At 37.8% G+C, this 26,477-nt stretch overlaps 1 protein-coding gene across 4 annotated transcripts in view; it reads right to left on the bottom strand.

Moving 5' to 3' along the window:
* The window catches only part of SESTD1 (SEC14 and spectrin domain containing 1), a 154,091-nt gene that overhangs the window by 99,408 nt on the left and 28,206 nt on the right, over positions 1-26,477 (bottom strand). The window contains exon 1 of one of the 4 annotated variants that reach the window (XM_030916788.1): positions 18,109-18,172. The exons of 2 other annotated variants lie outside the window; for them this stretch is intronic. In XM_030916788.1, coding sequence (XP_030772648.1) covers positions 18,109-18,113 — 5 coding nt within the window. In that variant the 5' untranslated portion in view covers positions 18,114-18,172. Of the gene's footprint in view, positions 1-18,108; positions 18,173-26,477 lie in introns of those variants that run through there. One more of the 4 variants, XM_030916782.1, reaches the window with a different exon arrangement.

Raw genomic sequence — 26,477 nt, 5'->3', positions numbered from 1 at the left:
CAGAAATCACCACTAAATAACTTATTCATACAACCAAACACCACTTGTTCCCCTAAAACTATTGAAATAATTTTAAAATATCTTCTTTTCCAAGATAGCCGAATAGGAACAGCTACAGTCTGCAGTCCCCAGAGTGACTGATGCAGAAAATGGGTGATTTCTGCATTTCCAACTGAGGTACCTGGTTCATCTCATTGGGACTGGTTGGACAGTGGGTGCAGCACACAGGGCAAGCCGAAGCAGGGAGGGGTATCGCCTCACCCGGAAAGCACAACGGGTCTGGGGATTTCCCTTTCCTAGCCAAGGGAAGCCATGACAGACTGTACCTGGTAAAACAGGACACTCCCGCCCAAATACTGTGCTTTTCCCAAGGTCTTAGCAACCAGCAGACAAGGAAATTCTCTCCCGTGCCTGGCTCAGTGGGTCCCACGCCCATGGAGCCTTGCTCACTGCTAGTGCAGTGATCTGAGATCAAACTGCAAGGCAGCAGCCTGGTTGGTGGAGGGGAGTCCACCATTGCTGAGACTTAAGTAGGTAAACAAAGTGGCCAGGAAGCTCAAACTGGGCGGAGCCCACCGCAGCTCAACAAGGCCTACTACCTCTATAGACTCCACCTCTGTGGGCAGGGCATAGCTGAACAAAAGGCAGCAGACAACTTCTGCAGACTTAAACATCCTTGTCTGATAGCTCTGAAGGGAACAGTGGTTCTCCCAACATGGCATTTGAGCTCTGAGAATGGACAGATTGCCTCCTCAAGTGAGTCCCTGACCCCCGTGTAGCCTAACTGGGAGACACCTCCCAGTAGCAGCCAAAAGACACCTCATACAGTAGGGTGCTCCTCTGGGAGGAAGCTTCCAGAGGAAGGATCAGGCAGCAATATTTGCTGTTCTGCAATATGTGCTGTTCTGCAGCCTCTGCTGGTGATACCCAGGCAAACAGGGTGTGGAGTGGACCTCCAACAAACGTCAACAGACCTGCAGCTGAGGGACGTGAGTGTTAGAAGGAAAACTAACAAACAGAAAGGAATACCATCAACATCAACAAAAAGGACATCTACACCAAAACCCCATCTGTAGCTCACCAATATCAAAGACCAAAGGTAGATAAAACCACAAAGATGGGGAGAAACTAGAGCAGAAAAGCTGAAAATTCTAAAAACCAGACTACCTCTTCTACTACAAATGACCAAAGTGGTGGCTCTTAGCCAGCAACTGAACAAAGCTGGATGGAGAATGACTTTGACAAGTTGACAAAAGTAGGCTTTAGAAGGTCGGTAATAACAAACTTCTCCGAGCTAAAGGAGCATGTTCTAACCCATTGCAAGGAAGCTAAAATTCTTGAAAAAATGTTAAACAAATGGCTAACTAGAATAATCAGTGTAGAGAAGACCTTACATGACCTGATAGAGCTGAAAAACATGGCATGAGAACTTCGAGGTGCACGCACAAGCTTCAATAGCCGATTCGATCAAGTGGAAGAAAGGGTATCAGTGACTGAAGATCAAATTAATGAAATCAAAGCAAGAAGACAAGGTTAGAGAAAAAAGAGTAAAAACAAATGAACAAAGACTCCAAGAAATATGGGACTATGTGAAAAGACCAAACCTACGTTTGATTGGTGTACCTGAAAGTAAGGGGGAATATGGAACCAAGCTGGAAAACACTCTTCAGGATATTATCCAAGAGAACTTCCCCAACCTAGCAAGGCAGGCCAACATTGAAATTCAGGAAATACAGAGAACACCACAAAGATACTCCTCGACAAGAACAACATCAAGACACATAATTGTTAGACTCATCAAGGCTGAAATGAAGGAAAAAATGTTAAGGGCAACCAGAAAGAAAGGTTGGGTTACCCACAAAGGGTGAGATCTCTCGGCAGAAACCCTACAAGCCAGAAGAGAGTGGGGGACAATATTCAGCATTCTTAAAGAAAAGAATTTTCAATCCAGAATTTCAAATCCAGCCAAACTAAGCTTCAAAAGTGAAGGAGAAATAAAATCCTTTACAGACAAGCAAATGCTGAGAGAGTTTGTCACCACCAGGCCTGCCTTACAAGAGCTCCTGAAGGAAGCACTGAACATAGAAAGGAACAACTGGTACCAGCCACTGCAAAAACACGCCAATGTGTAAAGACCGTCGATGCTACAAAGAAACTGCATCAATTAACAGGCAAAATAACCAGCTAACATCATAATGACAGGATCAAATTCACACATAACAATATTAACCTTAAATGTAAATGGGCTAACTGCCCCAATTAAAAGACACAGACGGCCGGGCGCGGTGGCTCAAGCCTGTAATCCCAGCACTTTGGGAGGCCGAGATGGGCGGATCACGAGGTCAGAAGATCGAGACCAGTCTGGCTAACACGGTGAAACCCCGTCTCTACTAAAAAATACAAAAAACTAGCTGGGCGAGTTGGCGGGCACCTGTAGTCCCAGCTACTAGGGAGGCTGAGGCAGGAGAATGGCGTAAACCCGGGAGGCAGAGCTTGCAGTGAGCTGAGATCCGGCCACTGTACTCCAGCCTGGGCGACAGAGCAAGACTCCGTCTCAAAAAAAAAAAACAAAAAAAACAAAAAAAACAAAAAAAAAAAGAAACAGACTTGCCAATTGGATAAAGAGTCAAGACCCAACAGTGTGCTATATTCAGGAGACCCATCTCAAGTGTAGAGGCACACATAGGCTCAAAATAATGGGATGGAGGAAGATCTACCAAGCAAATGGAAAACAAAAAAAAAGCAGGGGTTGCAATCCTAGTCTCTGATAAAATAGACTTTAAACCAACAAAGATCAAAAGAGACAAAGAAGGCCATTACATAATGGTAACGGAATGGTAAAGCTCTTCTTCAACAAGAAGAGCTAACTATCCTAAATATATATGCACCCAATACAGGAGCACCCAGATACATAAAGTAAGTCTCCTTAGAGACCTACAACAAGACTTAGAATCCTACACAATAATAATGGGAGAATTTAACACCCCACTGTCAATACTAGACAGATCAATGAGTCAGAAGGTTAACAAGGATATCCAGGACTTGAACTCAGCTCTGCACCAAGCAGGCCTAATAGACATCTACAGAACTCTCCACCCCAAATCAACAGAATATACATTCTTCTTAGCACCACATCGCACTTATTCTAAAATTGACCACATAATTGGAAATAAAGCACTCCTGAGCAAATGTAAAAGAACAGAAATCACAACAAACTGTCTCTCAGACCAAAGTGCAAACAAATTAGAATTCAGAATTAAGAAACTCACTCAAAACCGTACAGCTATATGGAAACTGAACAATGTGCTCCTGAATGACTACTGGGTAAATAAGGAAATGAAGGCAGAAATAAAGATGTTCTTTAAAACCAATGAGAACAAAGACCCACGGTACCAGAATCTCTTAGACACACTTAAAGCAGTGTGTAGAGGGCAATGTATAGCACTAAATGCCCACAGGAGAAAGCAGGAAAGACCTAAAATCGACACTCTAACATCACAATGAAAAGAACTAGAGAAGCAACCACAAACAAATTCAAAATCTAGCAGAAGACAAGAAATAACTAAGATCAGAGCAGAACTGAAGGAGATAAGAGACACAAAAAAACCTTCAAAAAAAATCAATGAATCCAGCAGCTGGGGTTTTGAAAAGATCAACAAAACTGATAGACCCATAGCAAGACTAACAAAGAAAAGAGAGAAGAATCAAATAGATGCAATAAAAAATGATAAGGGGGCTATCACCACTGATCTCACAGAAATACAAACTACCATCAGAGAATACTATAAACACCTCTATGCAAATAAACCAGAAAATCTAGAATAAATGGATAAATTCCTGGACACACACACCCGCCCAAGATTAAACCAGGAAGAAGTTGAATCTCTGAATAGACCAATAACAGGCTCTGAAATTGAGGTAATAATTAATAACCAAAAAAAAGTCCAGGACCAGACTGATTCACAGCCGAATTCTACCAGAGGTACAAAGAGGAGCTGGTACCATTCCTTCTCAAACCAGTCCAATCAATAGAAAAACAGGGAATCCTCTCTAAGTCAATTTTATGAGGCCACCATCATCCTGATACCAAAGTCTGGCAGAGACACAACAAAAAAAGAGAATTTTACCAATATCCCTGATGAACATTGATGCGAAAATCCTCAATAAAATAAATACTGGCAAACCGAATCCAGCAGCACATCAAAAACCTAATCCACCACAATAAAGTCGGTTTCATTCCTGGGATGCAAGGCTGGTTCATCATATGCAAATCAATAAACGTAACCCATCACATAAACAGTACCAACAACAAAAAACCACATGATTGTATCAACAGATGCAGAAAAGGCCTTCGATAAAATTCAACAGCCCTTCATGCTAAAAACTCTCAATAAACTAGGTATTGATGGAACGTATCTCAAAATAATAAGAGCTATACATGACAAATGCACAGCCAATATCCTACTGAATGGGCAAAAGCTGGAAGCACTCCCTTTGAAAATCAGCACAAGACAAGGATGCCCTCTCTACCTCTCCTATTAAACACAGTGTTGGAAGTTCTGGCCAGGGCAATCAGGCAGGAGAAAGAAATAAAGCGTATTCAGTTAGGAAAAGAAGAAGTCAAATTGTCCCTGTTTGCAGATGACATGATTGTATATTTAGAAAACCCCATAGTCTCAGCCCAAAATCTGCTTAAGCTGATAAGCAACTTCAGCAAAGCCTCAGGTTACAAAATCAATGTGCAGAAATCACAAGCATTCCTATACACCAATAACAGACAAACAGAGTCAAATCATGAGTGAACTCCCATTCACAATTGCTTCAAAGGGAATAAAATACCTAGGAATCCAACTTACAAGGGATGTGAAGGATCTCTTCAAGAACTACAAACCACTGCTCAAATAAAATAGGACGCAAACAAATGGAAGAACATTCCATGCTCATGGATAGGAAGAATCAATATCATGAAAACGGCCATACTGTTCAAGGTAATTTATAGATTCAATGCCATCCCCATCAAGCTACCAATGACTTTCTTCACAGAATTGGAAAAAACTACTTTAAAGTTCATATGGAACCAAAAAAGGGCCTGCATTGCCAAGATAATCCTACACAATAAGAACAAGGCTTTGGCATCACATATGACTTCAAACTATACTATAAGGCTACAGTAACTAAAGCAGCATGGTACTGGTACCAAAACAGACATACAGACCAATCAACAGAACAGAGGCCTCAGAAATAACACCACACATCTACAACCATCTGATCTTTGACAAACTTGACAAAAACAAGAAATAGGGAAAGGATTCCATATTTAATAAATGGTGCTGGAAAACTGGCTAGCATATGTAGAAGGCTAAAACTGGAACACTTCTTTAAACCTTATACAAAAATTAATTCAAGACGGATTAAAGACTTAAATGTTAGACCTAAAACCATAAAAACCCTAGAAGAAAACCAAGGCAATACCATTCAGGACATAGGCATGGGCAAGGACTTCATGACTAAAACACCAAAAGCAATGGCAACAAAAGCCAAAACTACAAATGGGATCTAATTAAACTAAAGAGCTTCTGCATGGCAAAAGAAACTACCATCAGAGCGAACAGGCAACCTACAAAATGGGAGAAAAATCTTGCAATGTATTCATCTGACAAAGGGCAAATATCCAGAATCTACAAAGAACTTAAAGAAATTTACAAGAAAAAAACAACCCCATCAAAAAGTGGGCAAAGGATATAAACAGGCACTTCTCAAAAGAAGACATTTATGCAGCCAATAGACACATGAAGAAATGCTCATCATCACTGGCCATCAGAGAAATGCAAATCAAAACCACAATGAGATACCATCTCACGCCAGTTAGAATGGCAATCATTAAAAATCAGGGAACAACATGTTGGAGAGGATGTGGAGAAATAAGAGCGCTTTTACACTGTGGGTGGGAGTGTAAATTAGTTCAACCATTGTGGAAGACAGTGTGGCGATTCCTCAAGGATCTAGAACTAGAAATACCATTTGACCCAGCGATCCCCTTATATCCTAGTTATATACCAAAAGGATTATAAATCATGCTACCATAAAGGCACATGCACACGTATGTTTACTGCGGCACTACTCACGATAGCAAAGACTTGGAAACTACCCAAATGTCCATCAATGATAGACTGAATTAAGAAATTGTGGCACATATATACCATGGAATACTATGCACCCATAAAAAAGGATAAGTTCATGTCCTTTGATGGGACATGGATGCAGCTGGAAACCAACATTCTCAGCAAACTATCACAAGGACAGAAAACCAAACACCACATGTTCTCACTAATAGGTGGGAACTGAACAATGAGAACACTTGGACACAGGGCGGGGAACATCTCACACTGGGGCCTGTTGAGGGGTTGGAGGGCTGGGGGAGGGATAGCATTAGGAGAAATACCTAATGTAAATGATGAGTTGATGGGTGCAGCAAACCAATATGACACATGTATACCTATGTAATAAACCTGCACATCGTGCACATGTACCCTAGAACTTAAAAGTATAATTTAAAAAATAATTAAAACTAAATTTTAAAAATTACATAAACATACTAGTCCACATTCTTCTACAATGGGATATCTGACCTAAATATATCTGAGTGGATTATACTCTCAAACAAGGAATGAAGCCAATAACAGACATTTACCTAATATGAAACAATGAAGAGTAGAAAGGAAAATACCTTAAAAAAAAAAAAAAAAAAACTTGTCTTGTAAAGCAGGCTAAGAAATGAAAGAATTGGCCGGGCGCGGTGGCTCAAGCCTGTAATCCCAGCACTTGGGGAGGCCGAGATGGGCGGATCACAAGGTCAGGAGATCGAGACCATCCTGGCGAACATGGTGAAACCCCGTCTCTACTAAAAATATACAAAAAACTAGCTGGGCAAGGTGGCGGGCACCTGTAATCCCAGCTACTCGGGAGGCTGAGGCAGGAGAATGGCGTAAACCCGGGAGGCGGAGCTTGCAGTGAGCTGAGATCTGGCCACTGCACTCCAGGCTGGGCAACAGAGCGAGACTCTGTCTCAAAAAAAAAAAAAAAAAGAAATGAAAGAATTAAGGAATTCACAACATTCGTAACAACAACAACAAAAAAATACACACCACTGTACTTATCATATTTATATGGTCATTTAAAGCAGCACCTATTTTAAGTCATAGTTCATTACATATAAAAGACACAGAAAGCCAGAGTTTATGACAAATTAAGTGCCTTAGAGACTGGTAAATATAAAGGAAAATGCAACCATGATTGTGTGTTACCTTCAACCAAAAGCAAGAAGCACCAAAAAAAAGTAGTATCATTTCCAGGTACAAAATAAGTACTTCTTAGAACAAAGCCCTTCTACAGTTAGAGACGATGAACTCTGAAAACTAGAAATACAGGGAGACTAGGTTTCCATGGATATTTGTATCCACTTCCTAGTTTAACTATCTTTCCCAATATTGTGGAGATTTAAAGAGGAAAATAAAGGCAACCAAGGCTTTATTTAAGTTTGTATTTTGTCTCCCCAAGGGCAGAGACCAAGTCATTTACTTTTGTATTCATTCACTCACTCAACAAATCTATACTAAGAACCTAACAGATTGAGAGAAGTCTAGGTGGTAGACATTTCTGGCATTCCAAAACATCTGATGAATTAATGGATAAATGAACAATAAAACGAACAAACGGTAAAGTAAAACACTTACTCTAAGAATCCTAACATTGTCACAACTACCTGAATGCCAACACTTTGAGGGAAAATCACAGGATTCACATGTGCATGCTTTTCCTTCAAAGGAGCTCCCATCAGATGTCTTTTTACTGGGAGAGCCACCCAAGATCCCACAGCTATATAAGTCGCTGGATGCCAAGAACAGCAAGTTCTTGGTGGTTAAGATGGACATCAGTGGGTGCCACCAATGGGCTGCCATTAGAGGGCAGCAGAGGATGTATTCAGCAGCAGAAAACAGAATTGCAGGCCTTTTAATCAAGACTGGGCAAACTGCACTTTATGACAGACTGTAATTGATGATGTGAGTGGGTACACTGGAACTCTTCTCTCAATAAATATAAATCAACCAGTTTATTTGGAAAATTCAGTTAAATTCTTCAAGGAGTATTTCTTAACAACCAGTGAAAACCCATTACGATAGCCTAGAGGTAACTAAATCATCTCTAATAAGTCTACATCACGTAGACACAAAATGGCAATGAACAAAATTAGAATGCAGGCTCTTTGGCCTTGTATTTCCAGAAGAAATACTATAGTTATAACTATTCTTAAGTTGAGATTAGAAATATTTTCAACTGTTTTTACAAAGTAAGAGCAATTTTAGAAAATTAAAACATACAGGTACTCAGTGCTCTATCACTCCACATATCCATATATAAAATTATACAGAAATAAACATCATTCAACTTTAGGATAATAAATTGGTGAAGCAAATCAACAACGGAAATCTTATGTAATTTTTGCGTTACTGCAGGTGCTAATGCATGATTACTAATCTGGTTTTGCAACAATATTGACAGTTGTAGAGGAAAGAACAACAATCCTTTGAGTAGACCTAACATGAAAATTATTTTTAAAAAGGGCTTTCACCAAAATACAGATTTATCCAAAAGTGTAACTAACTCCTCTAAATTAATTTGAAAGCTAAAATATCACTGTATAATATCATTTTTACCACATGAATCAAGAACTAGTTTACTGAATAAGAAATGGAGAAAAGAAGAAAGGAAAAGAAAGCCTCTGAGATTTTAAGTTTTCTATAAAAATACTGCTAATCCACCTTAGGAGACAAAAAAATCTACATTAAGAAGCCTAGTGGGACATTAAAAGTCCTATACTATATTTAAAATTCAAAAGTCTACTGCAAATGGTAATGACAGCCCACCACTTAAAAACCCTTTTCAAAAACTACAATATAAGCCACTACCCCTAGACTATCCTTCTCACTCTGTCCCTTCTCCACCCCTCGAGCAATTCTACCGAACCCTTAGCAACTGCAAACCTCCATTTCTGAAGGTCCAGATTTAAAGTTCCTTAACTTTCATATTAATATATGAAAAATTTTTTAAATCTTTGGCTCTTATTAATTTACAGATAAAACCTTACTTTGACTCCTATTTTCACCAAAATAGGAGCAGCAAAAGGAAAAAGGAACATTGCACTAGAGAAGCAAATCACACACCTGTGGAATTCCAGGAGGGTCAAGATATACCTGGAACCCAGGCTTTCGAGTATCCCCCATGGCTAGGACCTCATTATCTATTGCCAGAGTTCCCTTAGATGAGCTCTCTACCTGTGTATTTTCTGCATCTAAGCCTTCTGTTGAGCTCCAGAAACCTGAACCGTTTCCTCTTCCTTTTCCAAGGCATGCATGTGTCCACTAAGTTCACCTAGCTAGGTGAGGTCTCCTTCCATCACCAGAGGACTAAGTGGATACAGCCACCATAACTTCACAAATTCCAGGATTTAATTTCCAGATTCCAACCCCTCTTCACCTGCTGTAGGTGTTTCCTCTCCTCTTCTTCAACTCAGAATTTCTCTGGGTCATTACCAAACCTCATTCTCTCCCAGTCTTCCTCCTAGAAAGAAGTGTTCTTCCTCTCTCCTTGGTTAAAAACATACATGCCTTCCACTGAGTTCAGACTAAATGTAATATTCCAGACATATAAGATTTAAATGCACTTGGAACAGAGGTTCAGATGTATTACAGGACACCTAATTCCATATACTCGGCATACTAAATTAATTTTTAGCACCCAAATGTTTTTATGTTCAATACCACAAATCCATAAAATAATACTTTTGTTCAAATGAATATACCTGCATCATGAATTGAAATTTTGGCACTAAATTTTTTTGTTTGTACAATGTAAATATTTGGTATGTACCATACACTACATTGGGGAGGGGAGGAAATGTAAAAATAGTTTTTAAAAAAGGTTAAAAACGTTTTAAGTCAACTTAAAAAATGGAATATTGCTTTAAAATGGAAATTATAAGTGTTACCAAGGCAGAAAAAAGCCAGTGAGGTGTACGAGTTTCTTTCATCAGAGTCAAAGTCTCATTAAAAAAAAAAAAAGAGGGGGGCTGGGTGCGGTGGCTCACACCTGTAATCCTAGCACTTTGGGAGGCTGAGGCAGGTGGATCACCTGAGGTCAGGTGTTCAAGACCAGCCTAGCCAACGTGGTGAAACCCCATCTCTACTAAAAATACAAAAATTAGCCAGGCGTGGAGGTGCATGCCTGTAACCCCAGCTACTCAGGAGGCTGAGGCAGGAGAATCGCTTGAACCCAGGAGGCAGAGGCAGAGGTTGAAGTGAGCCAAGATTGTGCCACTGTACTCCAGCCTGAGTAACAGAGCGAAACTGTTTCCGGGGAGGAAAAAAAAAATGCCCCAGGCATGCTGGCTCATGCTGTAATCTCAGCACTTTGGAAGACCAAGGCGAGAGGATTGTATGAGCCTAGGAGTTCGAGAACAGCCTGGGCAACATAGCGTGACCCAGTCCCCCACAAAAAATTTAAAAAATATGCCAGGTATGGCGGTATGCACCTGTGGTCCCAGCTACTCAGGAGGCTGAGGTGAGAGGATCCCTTGAGCCCAGGAGGTCAAGGCTGCAGCAAGCCATGACTGTGCTACTGCACTCCAGCCTGGGTGATGCAGCAAGACCCTGTCTCAAAAAAAAATTAAAAAAACAAAAAACAACGTGTATTGTATTTTTTGTAGTAAAACTACCGAAACAATAGAACATTCTGCAAATTTTCAATTTGGTCAACTATTAAACTTGTTCAATTACTAAAATGTCATATTGGAACAAACATAGGACACATGGAAAACCAAGTATTTATAGAGTGACCATCCCTTTTCTCTCTCATAAAGACTGTAAGTTAGCTATCTTTCCCAAAAAAAAAGATTTCCCCCACCAAAGATCTCTCTCTACTATGGGATTCTGTTCCAAAGAGTTGTCCTCCCTGAAATAAAGTTTAGTGCAGTGTCAAAAATCATGGTCTTGGAGCCAGGGTGTGACTCCCGGCCAGTCACTTATTAGCTATGTGGTTTTGGCAATTCCTTTAATTTCTTTTACGAGCAAATCATTGAACCTAACTCATAGACTGGGACTTAAGTGAGCAAATATGTATATATAGTTTAGTATACTCAGGATGATAAGCACCCAATAAATGGCATTTATTACTAGTAGCTAAATCTTCCTTCCTCCACTAATTACTGGTTTACCAGTTTACTACCAGGAACTCCACTAAGGCCACAGTGAAAGCATTCCCACTAAGGCATTTTGATCCAGAAAAATAACAGTCCCAGCCTTATCTTGATACTTTTTTATATTTCAAGAATATTCTTCCATCCTCATATTAATATTTAGATATGATTCTATTAATAACCCAATGTTTTCAGTTGAAAAAGCTGAGGCACAGAGAAGTAATCTGCTCAAAATAATATAGAAATTAACAGATTTATAAATCATAAAAGATCATTTAGTCTAACCTTTCCATTTTGTAAATCTGGAAACACAGATTTGCCATCCTAAGGCCACAAAACAAGAAAGTAGTCTGTGAAAAACCTAGGCTCCTGCAACTCTGTCCAGTGCTTCTCTCCACTGTATTACAGTCACATAATAAAATCAAAATTAAAAACACATGAATAGCAGATAACTATTATTCTATTCGTTAATTTTTTTAAATAAAAAATATATCCACACAAAGATGTGTACACGAATGTTCACAGCAGCATTATTCATAACAGTCAAGACATGAAAGCAACCCAAATGTCCATCAATTCTATACGGATAAACAAAACATGACACATCCATATAATAGGATACCATCAGGCAATACAAATGAATGAAAACACTGATATATGATATAACAAGGATAAACTCGGAAAACATACTAAGTGAAAAAAGTCAGACACAAACACATATTGTACGATTCCTTTTGTATAAAAAATATTTAGAATAGGCAAATCCAAAAAGAAAGAAAGTAGTAGGCCAGTGGTTGCCTAGGGCTGGGGTGGGTATGGAGAGTGACTGGTAACAGACACTAAGTTTCTTTTTGGAGTGACGGAAACACTGTAAAATTAAATTGTGGTAGTGGCTGCACAGCTCTGAAATCTACTAAAAATCAATCTGTATAATTAAAATGGGTGAATTTCATGATATGTAAATTTCACCTTATAAAGCCATCAAAAATAATTTTAAAAATAAACAACTGAATTGGTCATTTTGTAAATTAGGACAATCTGGATGAAAATGATGTACATTTTATTAAAAAATAAAAACAAAAAAAAAAAAGTAAGCAATATTCTCCAGAAAGTCTGTAAAATGAACTGCATATGCTAAGCAATTTATCCCCAAGTTGTATTATAATCAGAACATATTGCTATGAAAAACTTCAGTTTTGCAAAGGCAAATTTCTTCCAACATTGTACATTCTGAATGGTATAAAACAATGACAATAAGACTAAATGGATTAAACGAAGGAAAGAAAGGAGAGTATAAGCAGTATTGTTAACATTTATGTTCATAGATTATCCAAACTCTCTATTACTCTATATTGGAACTACAAAAGGAACTTAGATTTGCATTTTATTTTTAATCTCAAGGGAAAATTATAAAGGTCTTATCTCTTAGGGTATCTCAAAGTTTTCACACATCAACATACATTAAGATATTCAAGATTTGATTAAAAGTTAAATTTATTCCTTTCAATGCTATTACATGTTTTAAAACAAGTCAAATTTGCTTTTGAGAAAAGGATAAATGTGCCTATGGATTAAAACAATATTGTTTTGTATTCCCTAAAAATAAACTGCGAAGAGCGTGATTAAACACAAATCACTTTGAAACATGGCCTAATCTAAAAAATGGGATCTCAAATTATGTGTATTTCGTCACACCTCCAAATAAAAATAACAATAATGCTAACATTATTGAGTATGTTTTACACATAAACACTATCCTAATAGCTTTCTGTGCATTGTTTCATTTATAACTCACAACTATCCTACTTAGTTAAAACTATTACTGTCAGCATTTAACAGCTGAGGATACAGCAGCCTAGTGAGATGAAGAGAGGTTAACCTGCCCAATGTTATCCAGCAAAACTGGCATTCAAACCTAAGGCTAACTCCAATAATACAATATTGTGACATAAGAAATATACTTTATATTTTGTCTCTGCTCCTGGTTCTTGGCACAAAGCTCATACAACTCTTGGAATCTCTAAAGTGGTAAGTGTCTTTTGTATGCTAATGAAATGTCTGATTGCTCAAGGCTCTTATGAAGGATGGGGGCTGGTTGCCAGGGAAATCAACCCTGTGGATAGAGTTAGAACTTTCAGTCCAACCTCCCAGTACCCCCACTAACTCAGAGAAGGGAAGAGGAGCTGAAGGTTGTGTTGACCACCAATGGCCAATGATATAATCAATCATGCTTATATAAAGGAACCTCCACAAAAACTCTACAGGACCGGATTCAGGGATCTTCCAGATTGTTGAACACATTTATGTGTTTCTGGAGGGTGGAATGTCCACCAGAGGTCATAGAAGCTCTGTGCCCCTTCCCATGAACCTTGCCCTGTTTATCTCTTCCATGTGGCTGTTCATCTGTATGCTTTGTAATATCCTCTATAGTAAATGGGTAAATGTACATGTTTTCCCTGAGTTCTGTGAGCCATCCTAGCAAACCAAAACTGAGGAGGGGGTCATGGGAACCCCAATTTATAGCCAGTCAGTCAGTAACACAGGTCACAACCTGGGCTTGCGATCAGTATCTGAAGTAGGGGGGTAGTCTTGTGGGACTCACCCTCAACCTGAGGGATCTGATGCTGTCTCCAGGTAGACAGTGTTAAAATTGAGTTCAATTACAGGATACCCAGTTGGTGTCAGCTGGCAATTGATTGGTTGCTGGTGGGGGAACATTTCCAAACATTTTAGTGACCAGAAATGAAGTGTTCTATGTTGACTGTGTCAGAGATGAAAAAAACAACTTAGGATTTTTTTCCTGTATCTCCTACAGAAGCCCTACTCTTAAGCTCTAAGTTATATTAATTCTCATGCTTGTGGTAATTAATGTAGTAACCTTTATTGTAATATAAATAATAAAAGTTTTTGACATCCCTCAAATATAATTATTCATTTTCTTAAAGATATGACATTAAGGTTATATTTTTTAAAAACAGATCTTTATATTTTAAATGACATATACTTTAATGAAATATGTCTGGGTATTTTAATATGTTCATGCTACTGTAACAAAAAAACCTGAAATGGAGTAATTTATAAATAATAGAAATTTACTTCTCACAATTCTGGAAGTTAAGAAGTCCATGATCAAGGCACCTGCAGGTTCAGAGCCTGGTGAAGCCCTGTTCTCATGGATGGTATCATCTAGGTGTCCTCACATGGCAGAGAGATGAGAGGGCAAAAAGGGTACAAATGCTGTGTCTTCATGTGACAGAAAAGTGGGAGAGCAAGAGAGCATTTCCTTCAATCTCGAGTCCTTTTATAAGGGTGCTAGTCCCATTCATGAGAGCATAGCCCTTGTGACTTAATCACCTCCCAAAGGCTACACCTCTTAAAGCAACCACAGTTGGAGCTAAGTTTCAACACATGAATTTTGGGGGACATTCAGACCATACAATTAAGATTTGCTTCAATAATGGAGAAGGAAGAATATTCATAAAACAGGATTGGCCACTTATTGATAACTGTTATAAATGGACGATGAGTAAACAGTGGTACCTTTTATCATTCCCTATGTTTCTGTATGTTTAAAAGGTCCATAAAAATTTCGGAAAACTAAATCGTTAAACATATCAAAAATGTATAAGAGGGAGCTATAATTCTTGAAACAATTTTTCATTTTAGCAATATTTTTATTTCAAATCTCAAGGGAAGGCAGAAAATAGGCTACACATACTCTTAAAATATCCTCATATTCACCAACATATTTTAAAGCCTGGTGTGGGGAAAAATCTGAGTATCTGGACCCCATTTAAGACTGCTGAGAAGACAGGAGACCAATTCTGATCACTGCAACAGCCATAAGATAAAAAGAGGCAGGCAGGCATACAGGCAGAACCCCAACTTCTGTCACTCTATTGGCAATGGAGACATTTATTCCTTATCTTGTTAGGCCTTTCTCACTTTTGTGACCACAGTCATTTTCCCAGCAGTCTCCTTCTCACTATCACTATCACCATTATTATACTTTTAGTTAAGTGATTAAATTCCTGTGAAAAACATTTATGTCCACAATATCCACTCACGCTGATATGTGCACAGAAGTGGTTGGTCAGAAGACCAGGCAGATCTCCAGGTTAATAATCAATAAATGTCATATTATTTGATCCAGAAAAGAAACAGATTCCAAAGATTTTGAGCATGATGCATATTAACACTAAAGAGCATACCCAAATTTAATAACAATCTATTTACCTATACAGTCAATAAAGCCAAAATAGTTATTTCTGAAATCTAAAATAGATGTTGCCTATGTCATTTTGAATGTGTCTATTTGTTTGCCTAGGACAATGCCTGGCAGATGGCCAATGCGCAATAAATATTTGTTGAATAATGATCCTGCCAGCTTTCTCAGTTAGGTGCCACTTAGCAGAATAGAGAGGAAGCAGGAGAAAAAGGAAGGAAAAAACAAGCTTAGATAATTTTAAACATGCCAAAGAACTATGAATAGAGCATTATTTACTTTGAGCAGAATATTAAATTACATAGTTCAGGGACATTTACTGAAACATTTTGAGACCTGGCCCATTAGGATCATGAATGAAGAGGGGCACTTCATAAAGCCTTCTTTATGCTGAGTCAACTCCAACTTTTGGCTTCAGAAATGGCTTATTTGACTTTACTACTTTTACTGAGTTTTCATTATCTGTATTTCAAAATTTGGAAAAAGTCACTATTTAACATGCAGCTGTTTCCATTTTATAAAATTACATCTTAACTTTTATTACAATATTCACTATTATCCCCCACCTCACTTTCTCACTTTAGTAACTATGAAGCCTTTTCAGTTCTTAGTACATTCTCAAAATATTTAGATGGCTCCTGACTGCCACTAACCTCTCACTTGGCAGATTATCTGATACCATCCACAAAGGCAGCACAGAGAAAATTTTGGGATTCCTCTGGACAGTCAAAAATAAGTTTTTGCTAGCAAGTATTTCTAAGAATTGAGGTAACAATGTTTTTGCCATCCACTATTACTATACTCTAAAACAGCTATTTGAACAAATAGTTTTGGTACAACACAAAATCTAATATTTAAAAATAAGGGACTATGATCATTGTTTCCTTTACAAAAAATGATTTAAGGTTAAAAGAGCTTTCTTAAAGTGTCACTGCTTCTAGTATAAAGCTTAGGTAGGAGGCACCCCGGTTTTCAATGACTTCTGCACTGCCTATGGAGCTCTTGACATTACTAGAAATTTTGGGGGGAAAATGAACAGAGGCAGCAGGTTGTCATGATTAAGGCTAGCACCAGGTTGAACTGGGATCAGATCTGACTCTGCCGCTTATTAGGTGTGTGACCTTAAGCAAGTTACTTTACCACTCACCCTGGCTTCAGTACCTTAAGAGAACCCAGCTGCCATTTGGTGTGGGGTGATATGCCAAAATTACTCAATTAAATCCCCCTTTTAGCTTAAGCCCACTCACACTGGTCTCAATGGTTAAAGAACTAGAAGTGAGACAATCATCCTTCCCGAACGGCCTCCTTAATGATCCTCCCCTCCTAGGAATCTATACCATCTATCAATCACTGAGAAAAAAATCTATGTATAGTCCCCAGACCCTCACACTGTGGAAGTAGAATGTAATTTAGTGTGCTACCAGGCGGCCTCTATAACATGACAGACATTAAATATGTCACGGGTGTATGTGTCTGTGTCTGTGCACGCATGCGTGCTTGTGTGCATATTGTAGATGAGGAAGTTCCTCAACACTACTCCTGGCCTGAATATTATACCTCTTACCTCGATTACACATTCTACATTTTGGAGGGTTATATATCTCCTTTATAACAAATATGTCCATGTGTGTAATGGAAGGTGAAAGGAGTTCCATCTTAGGGTTTGCAAATACAGTGGCAGAAAAGATGTTGCAACGACTTTGCCTTAAGATACAAACCTGTGGTGGGAATGGGGTCTGTCTTTAATGAAGGAAAATACTGTAGAACCAAGGACTCATCCTACATCAGGAAAGCACACAGGCTTCATCTTGAATGCTAACCAGGTCCATTGGCATTACACAGAAACACTAAGTAACCGACTCTGGTTTCAGTAGGGAAAAAATTATCAACTGGTGTGAAGTTTCATAACTCATGGGTTAATCAAGGTATTAGTGGCCATGTAAATCCAAATCCTCCAATATAACCGTCAAAAGCTAAAAAGACCTTCAAAAGCTAAAAGAACAAATAAAACCATACAAATTTCACACTTCTAATACAAGACAAACTAACTTCAAATTATGTAAAGTAGAAAACATAAACTCCATTCTAGCGGAGATATTACTCAAGCTTTTCCCCTAAGCCATTACAGAGAGGACAGATAGATCTAGGGGAAGAAAAATTGTGCAAAAAGAAAAAGGGGGCTGGAGGTGAGGACAGAAAGCCTAAAATAAACTAAAATCATCCACAGAAAAAGAAAGTCCAGCCTAAGTGAAAAAATCCTCAAGAAGACCACTCGTAGATGAGAAAAAATTATAGGGAAGGAAATTAAAAGTACAGGGAGGGTTCAAGAAGGTAGTCTTGATAAGGTAATGCATCAAAGGTATGACGGTAAATTTCATGTGTTAATCTGACTGGGCCACAAGATGCCCAAATACCTGGTTAAACATTATGTCTGGTTATGTCTATTAGAGTGTTTCTGGAAAAGACAAGCATTTGAATTTGTGGAATAGGTAAAGCAATTACTTTCCCTAACGTAAGGGAGCATCATTCAACTTAAGATACCAAACCGAACAAAAGGAGGAAGAAAGGCTGAATTCTATCTGCCTTATAGCTTGATACAGCAGTCTTCTCCTGTCCTTGGGCTGGAACTTACACCATTGTTGCTCCTAGTCCTCAGGCCTTCAGACTGACTGGAATTTACACCACAGGTCTTCCCAGGTCTCCAGTTTGCAGATGGTGGGACTTCTCAGCCTCCATGATTACATGAGTCAGTTTCTTACCAAAAAAAAAAAAAATATCTCATTCTAGATCTAGATATACATATGTATTTAGATATATATCTACATAACTCTCCATCCTTTTGTTTCTATTTCTCTGGAGAGCTCTGACTAATACAAACAAGGAAGGTGGTAAAAAGAAAAGAATGTGTGTTTTTGGAAATTACATGGTGATGAAAAAAGAAACTAAAAAGAAAATTTCAGATTCTGTAAGATTCTTATATACACAAAGAAATTTAAGATTTCGTAAGAACTTATACTCTCTCTCTCTCTCACACACACACACACCCCTACTTGAGAAATACAAAATCCTCTCCCTCAAAAGGTGAAAAAAAGCCATCCAACAAACAAACCACACTTGGCTACACTGACAGAGGAGGACATACTTGAATTAGCAATCTCATAAAACCCCCTACAACAACAGCCCTGCTCACAGACATACAGAGTTGCTGCAACCTTCATCTATATAAAATTTCTAAAATAAAAAATAACGTTAGGACAATTAAGCTAATGAAAAGCACCTCCAACAAAAGGCAACAACAAAGTAGAAGATTGTAATAAATATTCCAAACTGAATTGTATCTTTTTTTTTTTTTTTTTTTTTTGAGACAGGGTCTCTCTCACTCTGTCACCCACGATGGAGTGCAGTGGCATGATCTCAGCTCACCCCAACCTCTACCTCCTGGGCTCAAGTGATCCTCCCACCTCACCCTCCCCAGTAGCTGGGACGATAGGCACACACTACCATATCCGGCTAATTTTTTGTATTTTTTGTAGAGAATGAGTTTTGTCATGTTGCCCAGGCTAGTCTCAAACCCCTGGGCTCAAGCCATCTGCCCATCTCGGCCTCCCAAAGTTCTGGGATTACAGGCATGAGCCACTGCGCCCAGCCTGAATTGTATCTCTGTAAACAAGCATTCAGGAGTATGAAAACCATCATAAATCAGAAATGTAAACCTGAAAATAGAATGGGCAAAAAGAAAAAAAAAAGAGAGAGAAAAGGTGAGGACTAAATTCCTGGTCAAAAATAGAGAAAACTAAAACCTTAATAAAAAGGTACTGAGGAAAACAGGAAAAGAATCAAGAGAATGAAAATGAGATAATGAGGTAAAAAAAATAATCACAGGAACAGCTGGTAAAATGGAAGCTAAACAAAGAAGGTATAACTATATGAGTAACTGAAGTTCCTAAAGAAGAAAAAGAAAATATTAGAACAGAATTAATATTTAAAACTATAATCCAAAAAAAAAATTTGCAGAAACAAAATCTGATTCCACACATTAAGAGAACCCACTAATGTAGCAAGGAAAATTGACCTGTTAAAATCAACTCTAAGATATATTATAGTAAAACTATTAGACTTTAAAAATATGAAAAGGAAAAGATCTAGGAATTCCAAACAAAAGATTCAAGCAACTTACATGGGCAAGAAAATTAAGAGTGACATCAGACTTCTCAAAACAACAAAACATATAGAAAGCAAGGCCACATTATAAAAAGGGAAAGTGTGAACCAAGGACTTATTGCCACCCAACCTGTACTACCAATATTAAGGCTACAGGAGAACAATTTTTAATATGCAGGAACTCAGGGAATATTGTGGTCACCATGAGTTCTTCTTAAGAAATCCACTAAAATCTGAGCTATATCTAACCAATAGGTAAACTTCAGCAAAAGAACTGGTGGTGAAAATTTAATATATTTAATTGTAGATCTAAGAGCAAAACGAAGTTGCAATTAAGGACTGAGGATGAAACAGACATAATGCAACTGAAAAAAATGGAAAAAGAAAGAGAAAAAGAAAAATGTAAAATAAACTTTTGACTGTTGAAATAGCAATAGATAAGAATTATAGGACGCCATTAAAAACTAACATAATAGATCGTATGAACTTAAATAAGAAAACAATGAAATGAAGACATTTAAAAAAGGCATAAACACACAAGTAGCTGCTACAACAACAAACAACAAAGCCTAAATATCAAAAAAAAAAATTTAAAGATGAAAAGGCAAAGAAAGTACGTCACAGAGAAATAAAGAAAAATATAAAAATGTACATAGTATTTATAACATAAGAGTTGAAATCAAACATAAGTCATTAAAATTTTTTTCATTTGGCTATTAAAAAAATACCTAATAAATGCCTATTCAAGAGATAACCTAAAACAGCATAGACCAAAATGCTAAAAAAAAAAAAAAAAAAAATTGGCCGGGCGCGGTGGCTCAAGCCTGTAATCCCAACACTTTGGGAGGCCTAGGCGGGCGGATCACGAGGTCAGGAGATCGAGACCATCCTGGCTAACACGGTGAAACCCCGTCTCTACTAAAAATACAAAAAACTAGCCGGGCGAGGTGGCGGGCGCCTGTAGTCCCTGCTACTCTGGAGGCTGAGGCAGGAGAATGGCCTAAACCCGGGAGGCGGAGCTTGCAGTGAGCTGAGATCCGGCCACTGCACTCCACTACAGCCTGGGCGACAGAGCAAGACTCCGTCTCAAAAAAAACAAAAAAAACAAAAACAAACAAACAAAAAAAAAAATTTTTAATTTAAAAAAAGGGATAAGCAAAGGCACACAAAGCAAACAGAAACAATAAGGAAGTAAGAGTACTGATCTTGATACTAAAGCATTAACTATGACACAGAGAAACACTGTTTAATGTTAGAAGCTGCAATTCACAATGAAGATATAACCACTGTGTATGCCTATCATCACACAGCAACTACCTTTAAAAAAGCAGAAAGTACAGGGATGTACAGACAAACGAACATAACTTTAATAATATGTAAGACTGAAAAACACTTATAAACTTAACTGACAACTACATACCCTGGTAATAAAAACTGTACCTCCTTCACAAATGGACATAAATATTGACCAAAAAAAGTGCACACATATTAGGTAATTTAAAAAGCAACAGTATATTTCATGAAGTAGTAATAACACAAACACTCTGATCATAATTCTAATAAAACTAGATATTAACAAAATCAAAAACAAAAACAGCATTCTACCTCAAAATTATACATTTTCCAAAAAAAGATATAAAATTACACATTTAATACCCTGAACAGAGGAAAATCTATACAGCCTTGAACATTTGTAATTCAAAAAGAACAAACTAAACCAAGAGAAAACAGAGACTAGAAATAATAAAGACAAAATAAATCAGCTAGGTGGAGAACTTTAAAAATCATATTTAATTCATAAATCAAAATCCTAGAATTTTTTTAAGTAAATGAACAAGGTTAATCCAGAAAAAAAAAACAAAAACAAAAGGAGAAAGTACAAATTCAAAATAAGAAGCGACAAGGGAGAAGATACATTTCAACAATATAAAAACACATATTACAAAGATTATTTATTGCAGTGATATTTATAATTGTAAAATACAATCAGAAATAACCTGAATGTCCACAAATGGGAAAGTGATTGAATAAACAAGCTGTAGATCCACACAATGGAGTACTATGCAGCTCTAAAAATTAATAAAGAGCTCTCTGTATCATTATAGATATCCAATATATACGGTCAAGTGGGAAAAACAAAATAGAAAAGAATATATTTAGTGTGTTACTTTTTCTACAGGAAAGAAGATATACATTTATCTGTCCATTTTGTGTACAGAGAACCAAAAGAATTAAATACATGAGAAATTAATCAGGGTAATCACCTAGGGAGCAGAAAATAGGGGATGGAGAAGATGAGTGGACTGGAGAAGTGGTAGAAAAAGATGGGAGGGATGATCAACACTTTTCTGTGTATAGCTTTCTGTATGGTTCTGACTGTCGGAATCATGTTAATGCTTCATATACTCAAAAGAAAAAAGGAGATCCACAAAGATGACAAAGGAAAAAAAAATCTAAGATGGAAATCAAACAAAACGAATGTCTCTAATGGTATTTCAAATGACTCAGGGAAAATTTAGGAAGAAAGGAAGACCTAACCACCAAAGTAACTTTTGAACACAGTATTTTTACTACATATTCTCAGGACGTAAACAAAACAGAACTGTAAGTAAACACTGAATTCCAATAACTGGGTTTTATAGTGTTAAGGATTAGCAATTCTAAATTACTTTTTGTGTATTCTAAGATTCAGCAAATAAGTAAGTATACTGTGAACAGCAGAAACCAGACTTCTTATTGTCAAAGGTAGTACAAATATGGAAAGGGCAGAAGGAGGCTAGAATGAACCCGGTAATGATGGCTGGAACAGGAATATGTCTTCATAGTTTCTTTTTGCTTTTGTTTTTGTTTTTTAAGATGGAGTCTCGCTCTGTCACCCAGGCTAGAGTGCAGTGGCACAATCTCAGCTCACAGCAACCTCTGCCTCCTGGGTTCAAGCAATTCTCTTGCCTCAGCCTCCCAAGTAGCTGGGGTTACAGGCACACACCACAGTGCCTGGCTAATTTTTGTATTTTTAGTAGAGATGAGGTTTCACCATGTTGGCCAGGCTGGTCTCGAACTCCTGACCTCAACTAATCCACCTGACTTAGCATCTGAAAGTGATGGGATTACAGGCATGAGCCACCATATCCAGCAGTATTCATAGTTTTTATACAGAGATAGATACAGGGATACATGCATGCATGCATGTGTGCCTGTGTATGCACATGGCCTGGCGTGTGTGTATATGTGTATGTGTATGCATGCTCTGGTGTGTGTGTGTGTGCACGCGTGTGTGTGTATGCATGCCCTGGTTCTGTCCACTTGGAGGGCTCTGATGGTTAATTTCAGTAATTTCAGGTGTTGACTTGACTGGGCCACAGTGTGTCCACATATTTGGTTAAACATTTTCTTGTTTTCTGTAAGGGTATTTTGGATAAGATTTACATTTAACTGGTAGAGTAAATCAGTTTGCCCGCCGTAATGTAGGTGGGCCTCATCAAATCAGTTGAAAGCATGAGTAGAACAAACAGACTGACTCTCAGAGGCATTCCTTCAGCAGGTCTGCCTTCAGACTTCATTTACAACATCGGCTCTTCCTGCCTGATGGCCTTCAAACTAGAACATCAGCTCTCTCTGGGTCTCCAGCCTGCTTGCTGACTCTGCAGATCAGACTTACCAGCCTCCATGATCATGTAAGCAAATCCCTTTAAATAAATAAACAAATAAATAGACATCTCTCAGTAGCTTGAGTGCCCAGATCTTGATTTCTAAATAACATTCCCCCTAAAAAGAATTAGGGCTGCTTGAAAATATGAGAGATTTCAAGGCTGGATAAGGAAAGTACAAGATGACTCTGAAACACTTGTTGCCAGAATATAAGAAAAGGCTTAAGCCAGACGCAGTGGCTCACCTGCAATCCTGGCACTTTGTGGAGCTAAGGCGGGTAGATCACTTGGGGTCAGGAGTTTGAGACCAGCCTGGTCAACATGGTGAAACCCCGTCTCTACTAAAAATAGTAGGGGTATACATCACCAGTAAAGGAACAAAACAATAGTATGGGTCTCCTGATAAGAGATTCTGAGGACACATCACTTCGGTAGTATTCCAGCCAGAAATGCATAACCTGAATCTAATCATGAGGAAATAGCAGACAAACTCAAATGGCAAAAATATTTCTAAAAAATAACTGACTGGAATTATTTTAAAATGTCGTTTATCAGCTGGGCACAGTGCCTTATGTCTGCAATGCCAGCACTTTGGAAGGCTGAGGTGTGAGGACTGCTTGAGGCCAGGAGTTTAAGGCCAGCCTTGGAAACATAGTGAAATCTCATCCCTTAAAAAAAAAAAAAAAAAGTCATATTATGAAACACAAAGGAAGACTGAGGAAGTGTTCTATATTAAGGAAATTAAAGAGACATGAAAACCAAAGTAATACATATAATCCTGAACTGGAACCTATACCAGGGGAAATAGTTTCTCTTTTACTTAAAAGGAAATTAGGAAATATTGCAAAATTTAAATAAAGTCTAGAGAGTACTGCATCAATGTTAAGTTCCTGATATTGATGATTATATTGTGGTTATATATTTTTAAAAAATCCTTGTTTGGGGGACATACTTAAGAATAAAGGGACATATGTATTTAGGGGCTAAGGGACATAATAGCTACAAATTACTCCCAAATGGTTCAGAAACAAATACTGCCTCATGAAAATATGAAACCAAATATGGTAAAAAGTTAACATTAGGAGAATGTGGAGTGAACCCTATATGGTAATTCTTTGAATTGTCTTTGCAATTTTTCTATAAGTCTGAAATTATTTCAAAATAAAATAAATGTAGGTAAAATAACAGTCAGAAGTCACTAGCTTTTCTACGTTATTCCTCAACATATGTCCAAACCCACATACATATTATAAAAACCAAAGGCAAAAATCTAAGAAAAGCCTCAAGTTATTCTTTTCCTGTACCGTCTACATACAAATGGCACATAGCCTGCTGATTCTACCCTCTTCTCAACAGCACTATTGCCTCAAATACCTATTACCTCGGAAACATTTCCTGACTCCAGACTCAATTGCCTTTACCCACTTGCAAAATCAATTCTCTCACTCAATTTGAAAATCCCGAATGGTCCTCCACAGCCAATTCTTTCACAAGACTTAAGTCTTCCAGATCATCCTCCTGCCTCTCTCCACTTCATGTTTTTCTCATTAGCAAGAAACCAAGTGCAACTCTCTGAACTTGCAACTGTTTCATGGTTTGAGCCCTGGCCTATGATGTCATCTTTGTTGAAACATCATTACTACAATCCTTTGTCCATGAAATTTCTACTCATGCTTTAACCTTATCTTAGATTCACCTTCTCCGTGAAACCTTCCCTGACACAACACTCAAGGGGAGAATAAGTACCCATTCTCTCCCTCCTCAGTGCTACCATTTACCTTCCACTCTATTATGATTATTATTCATCATCATCTATCTCCCCTTCTAACAAGAGCTCACTGACAGAAGGAACCATATCATTTTTACTTGTTGAATTACTTAAGATATAATATGAACTCAAATAGTGTTTATTACAATGAGCAATTATATGTAGCCAGGTGTGGTGGCTCACATCTGTAATCCCAGCACTTTGGGAAGCTGAGGCAGGAGGACTGCTTGACCCCAGGAGTTCAAGACCAGCCTGGGCAACATAGTGAGACCTCATGTCTTTAAAAAAAAAAAAAAAAAAATGCTGGGCATGGTGGTGCATGTCTACAGCCCTAGCTACTTGGGAGGCTGAGGTGGGAGGACCACTTGAGCCCAAGAGTGTGAGGTTACAATGAGCTACAATGGTGCCACTGCACTCTAAGCCAGGTAACACAGAGAGATCCTGTCTCTAAAAAGTAATTTTTAAAAATTATATATACATATACATACATACTACCTGAGCATATAGTAAAGGGTAGATGTTAAGAAAGCCTCAATCTGTATGTTGACAAGTAAAATCTAAGAAAATGAAGAAATAATTTTCAGGAGATAAATATTTAAATACGGGAGACAACCCGTGCTCTTACTTGTAATTTAATATGTAAGAACAAGTCCTAGACTAAATTATTTCACACTCATCTTTGAAAAAACATCTGATGTAGTTTTTTTTTCATTTGTATTTGCTATAGTTTGATGATTCAGAACACTTTGGGGTTCATGGGCTTTACAATCATGAGTTGGGACCAAAATAAATGTATGTAAATAGAATAATATACAACCATATTTTACCAAGTAGTTTTACTTGGTGATATTTAAGTGCAAGGATCATCTTTTTGGTCAAAGTGTTTTAAAAGCAGTTAATTCCTGATTTAAAATCAAGTCTACAAAAATATCTAATTAGGTCTTAATCTTATTTTCTTGATCTAAAACCAAACCGATTATATAATCTTCTATCAGAAAAATGTTTAAAAGAAAACACTGCAAATGTTACACTTGCCCTCCTTTCTAATATATTACAGAGACAAATGAAATTATTTTCTAATCCTAAAACAGAGATCCTTAAATCACTAATGACATGAGAATCCATATGAAAGCTTCTGTGAAAAAAAAATACCATGACACACAAATATCCATAATCATACCTACAGAAATTTGCACTGTTTTTGCTGTCTTCTTGTGTTTTAATACCCCATTCTCCTGTTTTTCTCGATGACCTTCTGATGTTCACTTTGTATTACACTTTTTGGGGGACTTGGCGTGATTTGATCCTCGTTTACCTGGCCCTTCCCACATTTCCATCATAGCCTACATTTCCGGGCATAAAATTTAGCATACATTAAAAACATGTGCTTTACAAAGTAAGGCACGCAGCCAGTTTTTATTTACC

Source organism: Rhinopithecus roxellana, chromosome 14 (genome assembly GCF_007565055.1).
Source record: "Rhinopithecus roxellana isolate Shanxi Qingling chromosome 14, ASM756505v1, whole genome shotgun sequence".
Taxonomy (NCBI): Eukaryota; Metazoa; Chordata; class Mammalia; order Primates; family Cercopithecidae; genus Rhinopithecus; species Rhinopithecus roxellana.
This window is presented reverse-complemented; position numbering and strand designations above follow the sequence as displayed.